General features: G+C 38.6%; 1 protein-coding gene across 1 annotated transcript in view; it reads left to right on the top strand.

Moving 5' to 3' along the window:
- The window catches only part of LOC141128042 (uncharacterized), a 728,240-nt gene that overhangs the window by 165,731 nt on the left and 548,404 nt on the right, over positions 1-14,105 (top strand). Inside the window, 4 exon segments of the mRNA XM_073615085.1 lie at positions 4,411-4,615; positions 5,679-5,857; positions 9,449-9,575; positions 11,492-11,607. Of these exon segments, the coding sequence (XP_073471186.1) occupies positions 4,411-4,615; positions 5,679-5,857; positions 9,449-9,575; positions 11,492-11,607 (627 nt within the window).

Consider the following 14,105-nt stretch of genomic DNA (forward strand, 5'->3'; position numbering starts at 1 on the left):
TCATGGAGCTGGTGGTTGTTAGAGACCTTGCGCTCCTCCACCTTCTGTTTGAGGATGCCCCACAGATGCTTAATAGGGTTTAGGTCTGGAGACATGCTTGGCCAGTCCATCACCTTTACCCTCAGCTTCTTTAGCAAGGCAGTGGTCTTCTCGGAGGTGTGTTTGGGATCGTTATCATGTTGGGATACTGCCCTGCGGCCCAGTCTCCGAAGGGAGGGGATTATGTCTGCTTCAGTATGTCACAGTACATGTTGGCATTCATGGTTCCCTCAATGAACTGTAGCTCCCCAGTTCCGGCAGCACTCATGCAGCCCCAGACCATGGCACTTTCACCACCATGCTTGACTGTAGGCTAGACAACTTGTCTTTGTACTCCTTACCTGGTTGCCACCACACACGCTTTTATCTTGGTCTCATCAGATCACAGGACATGGTTCCAGTAATCCATGTCCTTAGTCTGCTTGTTTTCAGCAAACTGTTTGCGGGCTTTCTTGTGCATCATCTTTAGAAGAGGCTTCCTTCTGGGATGACAGCCATGCAGACCAGTTTGATGCAGTCTGCGACGTATGGTCTGAGCATTGACAGGCTGACCCCCCCACCTCTGCAGCAATGTTGGAAGCACTCATACATCTATTTCCCAAAGATAACCTCTGGATATGACGCTGAGCACGCGCACTCAACTTCTTTGGTCGACCATGGCGAGGCCTGTTCTGAGTGGAACCTGTCCTGTTAAACTACTGCATGGTCTTGGCCACCGTACTGCAGCTCAGTTTCAGGGTCTTGCCAATCTTCTTATAGCCTAGGCCATCTTTATGTACAGCAACAACTCTTTTTTTCAGATCCTCAGAGAGTTCTTTGCCATGAGGTGCCATGTTGAACTTCCAGTGACCAGTATGAGAGAGAGTGAGAGCGATAACACCACATTTAACACACCTGCTCCCCATTAACACCTGAGACCTGCTAACACTAATGAGTCACATAACACTGGGGACGGAAAATGGCTAATTGGGCCCAATTTGGACATTTTCACTTAGGGGTGTACTCACTTTTGTTGTCAGAGGTTTAGACATTAATGGCTGTGTGTTGCGTTTTTTTGAAGGGACAGCAAATTTACACTGTTATACAAACTGTACACTCACTACTTTACACATTGTAGCAAAGTGTAATTTCTTCAGTGTTGTCACATGAAAAGATATAATAAAATGTTTACAAAAATGTGAGGGGTGTACTCACTTTTGTGAGATACTGTGTATATATATATATATATTTCACTCTTTGTTATATTGCAGCCATTTGCTAAAATAATTTAAGTTCATTTTTTTCCTCATTAATGTACACACAGCACCCCATATTGACAGAAAAACACAGAATTGTTGACATTTTTGCAGATTTATTAAAAAAGAAAAACAGAAATATCACATGGTCCTAAGTATTCAGACCCTTTGCTCAGTATTTAGTAGAAGCACCCTTTTGATCTAATACAGCCATGAGTCTTTTTGGGAAAGAAGCAACAAGTTTTTCACACCTGGATTTGGGGATCCTCTGCTATACCTCCTTGCAGATCCTCTCCAGTTCTGTCAGGTTGGATGGTAAAGGTTGATGGACAGCCATTTTTAGGTCTCTCCAGAGATGCTCAATTGGGTTTATGTCAGGGCTCTGGCTGGGCCATTCAAGAACACTGACGGAGTTGTTGTGAAGCCACTCCTTCGTTATTTTAGCTGTGTGCTTAGGGTCATTGTCTTGTTGGAAGGTAAACCTTCGGCCCAGTCTGAGGTCCTGAGCACTCTGGAGAAGGTTTTCGTTCAGGATATCCCTGTGCTTGGCCACATTCATCCTTCCCTTGATTGCAACCAGTCGCCCTGCAACTGAAAAACACTCCACAGCATGATGCTGCCACCACCATGTTTCACTGTTGGAACTGTATTGGACAGGTGATGAGCACTGCCTGGTTTTCTCCACATATACCACTTAGAATTAAGGCCAAAAAGTTTTATCTTGGTCTCATCAGACCAGAGAATCTTATTTCTCACCATCTTGGAGTCCTTCAGGTGTTTTTTTAGCAAACTCCATGCGGGCTTTCATGTGTCTTGCACTGAGGAGAGGCTTCCGTCAGGCCACTCTGCCATAAAGCCCCCACTGGTGGAGGGCTGCAGTGATGGTTGCCTTTCTACAGCTTTCTCCATCTCCTGACTGCATCTATGGAGCTCAGCCACAGTGATCTTTGGGTCTTCTTTACCTCTCTCACCATGGCTCTTCTCCCCTGATAGCTCAGTTTGGCCGGACAGCCAGCTCTAGGAAGGGTTCTGGTCATCCCAAACGTCTTCCATTTAAGGATTATGGAGGCCACTGTGCTCTTAGGAATCTTAAGTGCAGCAGAAATTTTTTTGTAACCTTGGCCAGATCTGTGCCTTGCCACAATTCTGTGGCAAGGCACAGATCAGATCAGGCAGTTCCTTTGACCTCCTGATTCTCATTTGCTCTGACATGCACTGTGAGCTGTAAGGTCTTATATAGACAGGTGCGTGGCTTTCCTAAGCAAGTCCAATCAGTATAATCAAACACAGCTGGACTCAAATTAAAGTGTAGAACCATCTCAAGGATGATCAGAAGAAATGGACAGCACCTGAGTTAAATATATGAGTGTCACAGCAAAGGGTCTGAATACTTAGGACCATGTGATATTTCAGTTTTTCTTTTTTAATAAATCTGCAAAAATGTCAACAATTCTGTGTTTTTCTGTCAATATGGGGTGCTGTGTGTACATTAATGAGGAAAAAAATGAACTTAAATGAATTTAGCAAATGGCTGCAATATAACAAAGAGTGAAAAATTTAAGGGGGTCTGAATACTTTCTGTACCCAATATATATATATATATATATATATATATATATATATATACACACATATATATAAGCTTCCCCCTTTGCACGCCCCTTTTAGGATGTAAACATTGCTATTCGTTGTTGCAGTTTAGCAGATTTCTGTGTCAGTTAAAGGCTTATTGGACTGTGAAAGAGCATCTTCACAATGTTGAGATCCTTCCTGTTCTCTTCTTCTGCCTAAACTCCTCCTCCTTTAACCCCATTGCCTGAATACATGTTAGATTGCAGCAATCTGTAACATGCAATGCTGCAGAGTGGTACACAAATTATCATTAAGATACATTTCACAAAGTTTAAGAAGCATGTTTTAATATGAATTTAAACACACACATAAAGGTAAAAGCAGAGTTATATATAATATATTAATATACATGCCAAAAGATTTGTCATTTTGTCCATCTAGTTGTGTTATGCCAGATAACATAACCAGGTCCGTGACCTCACTTTTCCCGCTGTACTTAAGCAATGCATCCTGTTTACCACCCCTGCCCCAGCCTCTTGACTGGACAGCGAAGGGCATTGCCACCCTGATCATTCTGATCCCTCTGCTGTGTCCTCCTCTGCTCTGCTGATTATTTCTAACCTTGCCTGTGTTTTACCATGCAAGGAGTTATAGAAAGCTAATATAAACACAGATTCAGGTATTTATGCTGGTTGGATTTAAAATACAAATAGAGGATTTTAATAATTACATAAACACTCAGTTATGTAATCATTAAAATCCTCTAATTGTATTTTTTAAATCCAGCTAACATAAGTATCCTATTCTGTCTTTATTTTAGCTTCCTATAACCCCTTGCAAAGCAAAACCAGATAATTGTGTTTTTGTATTTGCCAGTAGCTCAGGTAGAATAATTTTGTAATAACTGTATGACATAAATATTATGTTAGGCATTTTATTATAATTGCCTGGAGTTCCACTTTAAGAGTTCCCACCAAGGAAGTGTAATAGAAGATTTATTTAGCAGTTCCAATAACATATGAACTGCTCTGGGATATGATTTGTCTCTCATGCAAGTTACAAAATGCAGTAGAACATCATTCAGATTTACCCCTAAAATTATACTGGCATACACTGTAAAATAAGAAGTCCAAATTGTTTATTCAGGCTTTAGTAAGCTCTATTGTACAGCGTAATGGACCGTTTTCAAAGCTCGCTATTGATTATGAAGCCTTTAAATGTTTGCTTTAAAATGTATGAATAATGAGAACCTGATTATGCAAATTAAAAGAAAATAATTAATAGTTTTTCTTTTTGCAAGCTGCATAAAAATATATTTTTGGTTTGACTGGTGTTTGTGTGGTCTACAGTGTATAGTTTAATGGAGTATATCTATATTTTATATTCAAGGTCTTCACTTTCTCTATTGATGCTAATATTTTATTAAAGACTTTGCCTGAATAAAAATACTATTTTTGTCATCAAAGGAAATATCAGTATGATCACAAACAACTTGCTAAGATGTTTGGAAAAGCTCCATCCTGACCAGTTCCTAGCTGGTAACTCGTTTTCTCTGTTATTGCAGCCTCTTGAATGTAGTGGCCCTGTGGAGAATTGGCTGCCGCAGCTTGTAGACAGCATAAAAGCTTCTCTTCAGCATCACCTGTGGGCAGCCATGGAGCGCTCCAGCACCGTTATAACAAGGAGAAAAGAGATACACAGTGCTGGGGCCCGGCGGGTGCTCATAAACAAAACTTCCTCCATGGGGGAAACTGCTGCAGATGAGAGAAGTATGTAATATTTACTGTTTTCAAATAACTTCCATGGATTCACAGCAATGCCTGCTTCTTAATGTTTATCTGTAGTGTTTTCGTAGATTTTATCTCTTTATTATGAGTCGTTCTACAAAATATAAAATATCTGCATTTTAATTTAAGCAACCCTGTCGCTACATGTGAAATATTAAAGTAGAGCATGCAAAATAAGAAGAATACTTACCTGTCTGGCAAATGGAGATTCTAATCTTTGCCACTTGAAGAGCTACAATTGCCACTAGCATTCAACAGTTTTGGGTGTGTTAGATGCTTCTTGCCTCCCACTGCAAGCTGTGGTTCTATCCCCTGGTCACTACAGCGCTACCATGTCCTTTAGTTACAGTATGTAACAACCTTTAAAGAGCCATTATTTGCATGCTAACTAAAGAAGGGCCCAGTGAAAGGACACATATATAGGTAAGAGATATCTGTTGAGAGCTTCTATTATACCTCAACCTGCTATTAGTTAAGTACATTGCTCTTACCAACAGGTATGCTTTAAGATCATATTTTTGTTTTTGTTTTAATGGGGTTGGGACAAAAGCATATGGATAGCCCAAAGGGGGTTTTCTCAATCAATTGACTTATTCATATTTTCTTTAATACTATAAATAATGATAGAAATGAATGGTAGAAAACATTAACTAAAGGCTCCAGGGAGTGTTTTTCTAGCAGTTTGCTTGACATTAAAGCATACATTGACATTTTGCTTGATATTAATTATTGCTTTAAGGCCAATTCTATACAAAATGTTGACTCTTCATCAGCAATCTATCAGTTGTTGTTTAAATGTCCTTCTTGATACAGTTAATGAGATGTTTCAATTCTGTAAAGGGAGAACTGGGGATGATTAATAAAATATCATGTGTATTGCTGTTATAATGCTATGTTAATGGTATATAACATGCAATTAAACTACATACCTGCTTTAATACATTTTATATTTAGTTTTGAGTTACATTTTTTTAAGTTGCCTGTTTTATACAAAAAAACTGATGTACAATAATTACAAATGTTTTGGCTATTTTATTATCTTTAGAAATGGACACACCCCAAGATAATGAAGACAGAATATCAATGGCATCTGTGGATGTTGGCAACCAGCCATCTAGGCACTGGGTCCTCTCTACACTAAATGATGTGGCTTACCTCTCCACTCAGATTAAGTTCTGTCGAGAATATAGTGGAGACAGTGAACAAAGGAGTGAAAGATTGCAGGTATTGCATTTGTAAAGCACTATTGTAATGCTGGCCATGTTCACTACAATCTGCTCACTTGACCCTATACAGGAATTGGTTTCAGTGGAATGATCTGGGATCAGAGCTAGAATTAGCACCTAAGACATGTTCTTGATTCACATGGAGAACATTGAAAGCAGTCTGTTTGCCCCATGCAGTGTTAATATGGTCATCATGTGTCTGAAGTTTCCATCCTAGTTAGAAGATTCAAAATTGGATCCATTTTTAACTGTACTTTTCAGCAGAACACATTCTACGTATGGAGTGAACCTTAAGAGTGCTATGGATGCTTGGAATGGAAAAAAAGGTTTTATAATTCCATGCTTCAAGAATTGCTTTTAGCTTGTTGGTTATTCCAGTTCTGTGCTTTAGATTACCCATAGTTATAGCAGAATTTTTGCATGTTTGGGTTATCATCAGTAAATGAGTGTAAGAAAATTGTGTTTGTGAATACGGTAGTTTGTAAGCAAGTAAAAATATACAATACATTGACTAATACTGTCAAGTTATATTGTTGAACTATGCAGTTATTTCACTATGCAGTTGTATCTATTTGGTTGTTCAAAAGTTATAATAACTAATTATAAAGAACTACTGCTGGGCAGCCACAGAGTTTTCCAGCACCTTAGAAAATCCCTGCATGCAATGACAAGCACTTCTGATGTTGCTTGTTAACGCTTGCAAGTTAATTGTCTCAGGCAATGCTTGAATCATTTGCTTTGCTTATGGATACCAGATAGTTTCTGGGGTCACCTTTCCTTAGTGGTGCTGTAGAAATCATTAATCATGATGATCTAGTATATCTAGTGGGGTTAACAGTATTTCATACTGTAACAATCAATCTAAACACTAGGTCTAAATTCTGTTCATTGTTTTCAAAGTCCCTAGTTGGTTGACAGGTTCTTCAAGGCTTAAAATATCTCCCTAGACCTTTTCCCTTTAGGTGTGAATTGATATCTATATAATGACGGGAAAAAATATTTCCTAAGCATGGAACGGTAGCATAAATATCCCCAGCGACTTTCTTTTTCTCAATGTTTCATAATTTTCAGGTCACAGAATAGATTTACTGAATACTCTGTTTTGAAAAATAATGAGGATCTTGCCATTTGCAAACCAAGTTTTGAAATGCATATCATAGGTCAAAAATGTGGGAGATACATTTAATGTTTTGAGAACAATCTAGGTTTATGAGCTCAGAGTATACAGTTTAAATGATAGGTTCAAATATTTTTAAGTTGATATAAAAAATACATATAAAATAGAGTTTCTATTTTCCATGATACAGGTTATAGCAAAATATGCATTTACCATTGAAGTTTTCTGAGCAGCAAGTGTTCTGGGACACTCACAGCTTGTGTTGTCTATGGAATTACCTCCCACAGTGCGTCAATGCTAATTAGTCAGGGCAAGATATTACCAAGAGATATGCAGAAACATATTCAAGACAGCTCAATTCTCTTTGACAACTTTTTGCTTCTTGAGAATCTGTCAGAATATATCATTGAAAATTGTTTGAAACAGAAGAAAGACATGTATTATTCATAATTCTGATGAATATTAAATAAGTTAGTGAAACAAGCTTACTACTAATTAGTGAGCAATAATGAGTGAAACCAGCCTGAAGAAACTTTTATTGACCAAGGGTTTTCATGCAGAAATATAATATTTTTGCAATTATCCTGTTATGCAGTTATCTTGCTAAAGCTGTTGATGGGCTTCTTGATGGGCAATTGTTCAGGAGGACAAGTTCTGCATGTTTTTATAATTTTTTTTTTCAGGTAAATTGTAATCGAATCTAATAGCAGTTTACATAAAAAAAATAAATAACATAACATAAAAATTATTACTAAATTTCAGAAGATGCATGGAAGCAAATCCAACAGATGAAATGACAAGACAACATTGGTTGAATGGATTTTAACCACTTTTGTGGGAAAAAAATGACATGTTCAAAAGACTCACTATGCCTCATAGAATATACATCGAGGTGTTTTCTTTCCAAAATGGGGTCATTTTGTGGGCGTTTCCATTGACCTGGTGCTCCAAGGCCTTCAAAATTGTGATAGGTTGTCAGGAAATTATATGTGTAACTTATGTCCCTAGAACGCCTGACGGCGCTACCTGCATGTTGGGCCTCTGTATGTGGTCAGGCTATTATAGTCTCACACATGTGGTATCACCAAACTCAAGAGGAGTAGCAGAATGTATTTTGGGGTGTAATTTGTGGTATGCATATGCCATGTGAGAGAAATAACTTGTTAATATGACAATTTTGTGAAAAAAATAAAAATCAGAATTGTAGGGAAAAAAAAACAACAACTCACCATGCCTCTTACTAAATACCTTGGCATGTCTACTTACCAAAAAGGGTTCATTTGAGGGGTATTGTACTTTTCTGGCCATCAGTAAATCAGGTGTGATCAATTTTTAATGATTGGCACCATAGCTTGTAGACTCTATAACTTTCACAAAGACCAAATAATATACACTGATTTGGGTTATTATTACCAAAGATATGTAGCAGTATGAATTTTGGCCAATATTTATGAAGCAAAATTTTATAAAAGAAACAAAGAAAAATGCATTTTTTTAAACAAAATTTTCAGTCTTTTATTTATAGCGCAAAAAATAAAAAAAAAACCCAGTGGTGAATAAATACCACCAAAAGAAAGCTCTATTTGTATGAAAAAAGGACAAAAAATTAATATGGGTACAAGTGTTGCATGCCTGAGTAATTGTCATTCAAATTGTGACAGCACTGAAAGCTGCAAATTCGCCTTGTTAGGAAGGGGGTTTAAGTGCCCAAGAACTTTGCTGATCCTTAGCTGTCACTGTTACGCAGCAGGCAGGCTAGGCATCTTATCTTGTAGTCAAAGGATAGACCTAAGTCCTTGATGCATGTTTGTATTTAGAATATTTTCTTGCTTTTTTCATTCTCCTTAATTTACACTGTTGCTAGATTCTCCTTAGTTTACACATTTGCTACATTTTCTATCTAAATTGATTCATTATTTTTTATGATTGCTGAATGTAAATATATTTACCCTGGTAAATTTAGGTAAAGGTATACTACATATACCAAAAATCAATGTATTTCACTGGAAAAACAAAAATGCACTGATCCCTATTTTTAGTTGAAACCTAGTTGCCAACTTAACCCTTAACCCAAATGTTATTTTAAAACCTAACCTTTAACCAAATCCTATTTTTGCTGCTTTTGTTATCAATGAATACTTCAGCAGGGCATTACTAGACACTCAAACAAGGACTGGGGCTTTTTAAATGAGTGAACAAATCAACATTTTATCAGTGCCGTTTTTTTATTGTAAACTTGTATGGGCCACAATATTGTGTCATCGGGACATTCTACTAATATCTTTGAAATAAAGGATTACATTATTATGAGATGGAGAACATTTTCAGAACAATACACCATTCTTCTGTATTAGCTGCTATCGGGGTAACCCTAATAACCCAAATCATCATATAGTAGTTTGAGTTAGGGACTCAGTGAGCAAAATAATTTTGCTGACTCTAGCAATAAAATATTCTGCCTTTTATTTATAGGGCTGCCTTAAGGATCTGACAGAAGGAATTGAGTATGCTGCCAAGATATTAAATGAAATTCCCCAGGAAGACATTCAGCTGCATTCTAAAAGAAGCTCAAAGGCAGAGAGGAAAGGAAATGGGCAAGGTAAGTCATACTTAATGATCTTGGTTGGCGTCCATTGATCTGTTCCAGGATCCTTAGGGACTTACATTTATAAAAGTCTTTTAAAAATGGTCTAGATATTTGTTCATTGTTAACATTAGCGAGTGCTGTTGTGCATTTAGGTTAAAACTGGCAGGATTTTTCTGCAATCAAGCAAAGGAATGCTTCATGTAAAGTGGCTTAAAACAGGTTCTGAAAAAGCATTTGGCTCATAAAGGTTTACACATGTGCCATAAATTATACCTCATGAAAGTCATATAGAAGGCTATGTATATAAACCCAATAGAAATCCAATTCATCCCACGCTGGTGACGCACATTGCTGTTGGGTTAGCCCGTTTAATGATAATTCAGCCTATTTACTTGAGTGCAAGTGTGTACCTATAATTGGGAAATTGAGGTGAGCTCATGGATCCTTTTTGGAGAAAGAAAAGTTATAATGTGCAAAAAGTTTTAAAATGCTATTTTCCGTTTTAAAATAGATAATTAATAAGGCAAAATAGCCATCTGAGAAGCCTAAGGTGGAAATCAGTCCCTGTCACTTAGCTGCATACTAGTTTCATGGATTTCCCAATCTGATTATTTAGTTTCATTAAGATAGATTCTTACTGATGGCACTAGAACTTGTATGCAGCCCAGGAGAGGCAGAATGGCAGCAGCATGTATGTATGTGAAAAGTTTCCTTGTAACAATATCCAAACCCTAATGTACTGGTGAGTCTGCCAGTAGCCCACTTCCAGTACTAATATGACAACATAAACTTGCCCTTCTGTATCAAGACAACAAAAACAAGATAGGACGATGAATTCTCAACCACTGGGTCGTGGCCCACTGCCTGCTCATGGCCTCCATCCTCCCAGATCAGAGAGCTGCAGATCCCTTAAACTACAGCAGTACCCTGAGCTCCCAAAGGGGAACATTTACTAAAACTGGAGCACTCTGAATCTGGTGCAACTCTACATGGTAGCCAATCAGCCTCTAGCTTCAGCTTATTCAATTAATCTTTGACAATAAGCCCAGTTCACATCTGCGTGATTTGACGTGTAATTTGACAGGTCAAATCGCAGATCAAATCGGAGCCTATTGCCGGCAATAGGAGCGTCCCAATCGGTTTGGTGCCGCAAAGTCGGTTTCCAAAAGTAGTTCCTGCATGACTTTTGGTAACTTCGGGGGCGATTTTATAGACATCTGTGCATGAACCCGCACAATTTCAAAGCCGTGTTCAGCGTGAACGAGGGTTAAAACTTGAAAGCTGATTGGTTTCTATGCACATCTGCACCAGATTTTGCACTCTCCAGTTTTAGTAAATCCCTCCCATAGTGCCCACCAACCTCCCATAAATGCTTTCAGTGTCTCTTAAGCCCTCTCAGTGCTCCCAGGCTCCTTGAGAACCCTCAGCTCTCACAGTGCCCCCAATCTCCTACAGTGCTGTCCACTGTCCATCATAGTACATGTTACATAATATTCATTTGTGGATAATTTAAAACCCTACTTTGAAGAGTTAGTACTAGAAGTAACCAAATAAGTCAGCCCACAATTACATATGGTCAGCATATCATCAGTATCCTGTTTGTTAGATACATTTAGAAATCAACCTTATCCCCTTAAAAAAGAACACATATGAGTTACACAGGCTCTCTGGCTAATCAATGCAGGTAAGACATTGAAGGAATCAAATTGCCACCTTAATTGGCTGCAGAACCTTTGCAATTCGTTGGTTTTAAAGTGGCAACCCTTCTTGTACTGGTTATAAAAATCCTTAAAGAATAGGGAAATTGAACACTTTTTTGTATAGTTTAAAGAGTTACATGTCTAGTAGTCAATATAGATTTTTATGTTTTCAACATATGAGCTTTGAATTAAGTGAGCCTTTCAACTATGTCTGAATTTTTATTTCAGATGAAGGTGACGTTTTAGAAAAACAGCAAGAAGTCAACCCTCTAGCTCTTAAGCCAACGTTGTCTGCCGAAGATGTAGCAAAATTAACCAATCACATCCTTCTATTATTATATCAGGTACAGTAGATTAAATTGTACTTAAATAAGTTAATTGATCCATCTATGGTTTGTACCTCACACCTCTCCCACAATGAGCATAACAGGGGTGTCAATTTTGCAGCTGGATTCACCAAATGTTCGTTTATTTTACATTATTGGGGAATCCATAATAGGACAAAATTATTTGGTCTTTTAATGGCCATGTCAACTGGGTAGAGCTGTAGATTTTGAAGGGAGTTTCTCATCATGTTCTCTGGGGCATATACAAAGTCAGTATGTTATACAGCTTGACGGCAACCACACAGAGATGAATAGCTTTGGGTGTAGCCATCTTTTAATGTAGCACTGTTCTAATAAATCTTAATAAATGCTTGGATTCCAATGGCACATAAATAGAAAATAGAAAACCATTTACGCTATGGAATTCTCTTTTATGATGTGTTGAGTAAATTATATGCTTTTTTTTTAATTATGGATGGTGAGGTTGAATGCACTACTTTCTCAGCATTCCGGTTTGATTTCAGCCATTCAAATGAATAGGCTGCAAAACCACACTGCATGGGAATGTGCAGGAGTTGTGCATTGCATTCCTGTGCAATCCCATTGTGAAACGGCCTGCATTTAACATGAAACCAAATATATCATGGAAGTTCATTAAAAAGAAATACATGCAGTTTGTTTAGATTTTCCTCCTACATTGGGATATTGGATCAAATATTTTTCAAGCATTCACCCCAGCCGCTGCATTGCAACATAGCAGCTCATGTTTGGTTATAATCTGTTGTGACCCGTGCAGTGTTGATGCGCTGACACCGCCACATTTAACTGCTTAATTTTTTATTTTCTTTTAAACAAACTTTACTAAAATGTCTCTAGGCTGCTAAAAAAAGTACAGTATGCAAGGCATTGGTGTGAACTGGACACAACGGAGACAAGGAATTTTGCCTTCTTTTGTGGTGGGGGTGTGATGGGACTGAGCTGGAAAAGCCACCCAACCATAGGTGTACTCAGCCTATTGCATTATGGTGTGCACCCCAAAGCTCAAGCACACATGCCCCTCTTGGGGCAATGAATGAATGGGAAGTGCTCTGTGCTGAGTGGCTTCCTATTCATTCAAGAACTAAAGCATAGTAAACACAGTTTACTATGCTTCAGGTATGAATGAACACAGTGAGCGAGTGTGTTCACTGTGTTCATTTAGAATACTAGCCCCTTCCCCCACTATCCATCCTGAAACATTCCCTGCAGCAGCCAGGGGAGAGGAGAGGTGGGAAGCCAGCAGCACTGCGGGGCAGGGGGGCCAACATGGGGGGAGGGCCCAGGCAGTAGGGGGAATCAGCACCACATATAGTGATTGACATGCGCAGGGGGTATGATTTTTTATTTATAGGGCTGCCTTAAGGATCTGACAGAAGGAATTGAGTATGCTGCCAAGATATTAAATGAAATTCCCCAGGAAGACATTCAGCTGCATTCTAAAAGAAGCAGATGTGCCTGGGCACACCCCCTGCCCATGTCAATGCGCCCAACGCAGTCCCACCACACATGGTGTGAATAGACCCTAATTGGCTTGTTTATTCACCCCAAGACACAACTTTTACATGCATTAAACTTGAGCTCTGAGCTATGAAACATACATAATGCTTGATCACCCAACAAAGAATGCATAATTGAGCAAGGTTTTTCTTTTTTTTTAATTAAGGACGTAAAAACTTTTTTAGCTTGTATTTCCGTGCTGACATTACCAAGAGCCCTAATGATCCCCACACTTTCACATTCGTCTTGGTAGTAGTTTGGGCAGGCAATATATGAAATGTGCTTGGGAAAAACTGGCTGGGCAAGGAAATTTTACACAAGGCAGCGCTGATGTATTGATGTCGTTGCTGCCTGGAAAAGTTGCCAACCAGGGTGGGTAGAAGACCAGTCATCCAGGGTGGTGACTGGTCCCATAACTGGAAAAAATTTAGAATCAACGTCACCAGAATACAAGTATAACAGGTTATGTACAGTATATTTTGAAGCTGTTATCTTTTAATGTTAGAATTAAAGGTAGCTGCACTGAAAGGTAAAAACAGTTACTCAGGAACATTTAAATTGTTGGTGTGTCTGGTTTTTACTGCTGTCCAAACAAACGACAACTGCCCCAACCTATAACTGGCTTTAACAGCAAGGAGCACATGGAAGGGCAACACATGTCAAACAGCAACAAGGAAAAATTCCCAGCTCTAGTTACCAGCCAGCCTACAACAAACCAAATTGTCCTATCTAACAGTTTACGTTTAAAACAGGGGTCTTGTTTGCATACATTTGCAAATACAAGTTGCAGAGGCCACGTCACGGCACCCCAGTATTATCTGCAGTCCTAACTCTATAAATTTTGAGAGCCTTCACAGTAGGAGCATATACAGTATATAATAATTAAGGCAGGTATGCCTATAGCATAGGTGCTCAACCTGTGGCCCTCCAGCTGTTGCCGAACTACTTTCCCATTCCCATCATGCCTCTACCTTTAGGAG

This window comes from Aquarana catesbeiana, linkage group LG02 (genome assembly GCF_042186555.1).
Source record: "Aquarana catesbeiana isolate 2022-GZ linkage group LG02, ASM4218655v1, whole genome shotgun sequence".
Lineage (NCBI taxonomy): Eukaryota > Metazoa > Chordata > Amphibia > Anura > Ranidae > Aquarana > Aquarana catesbeiana.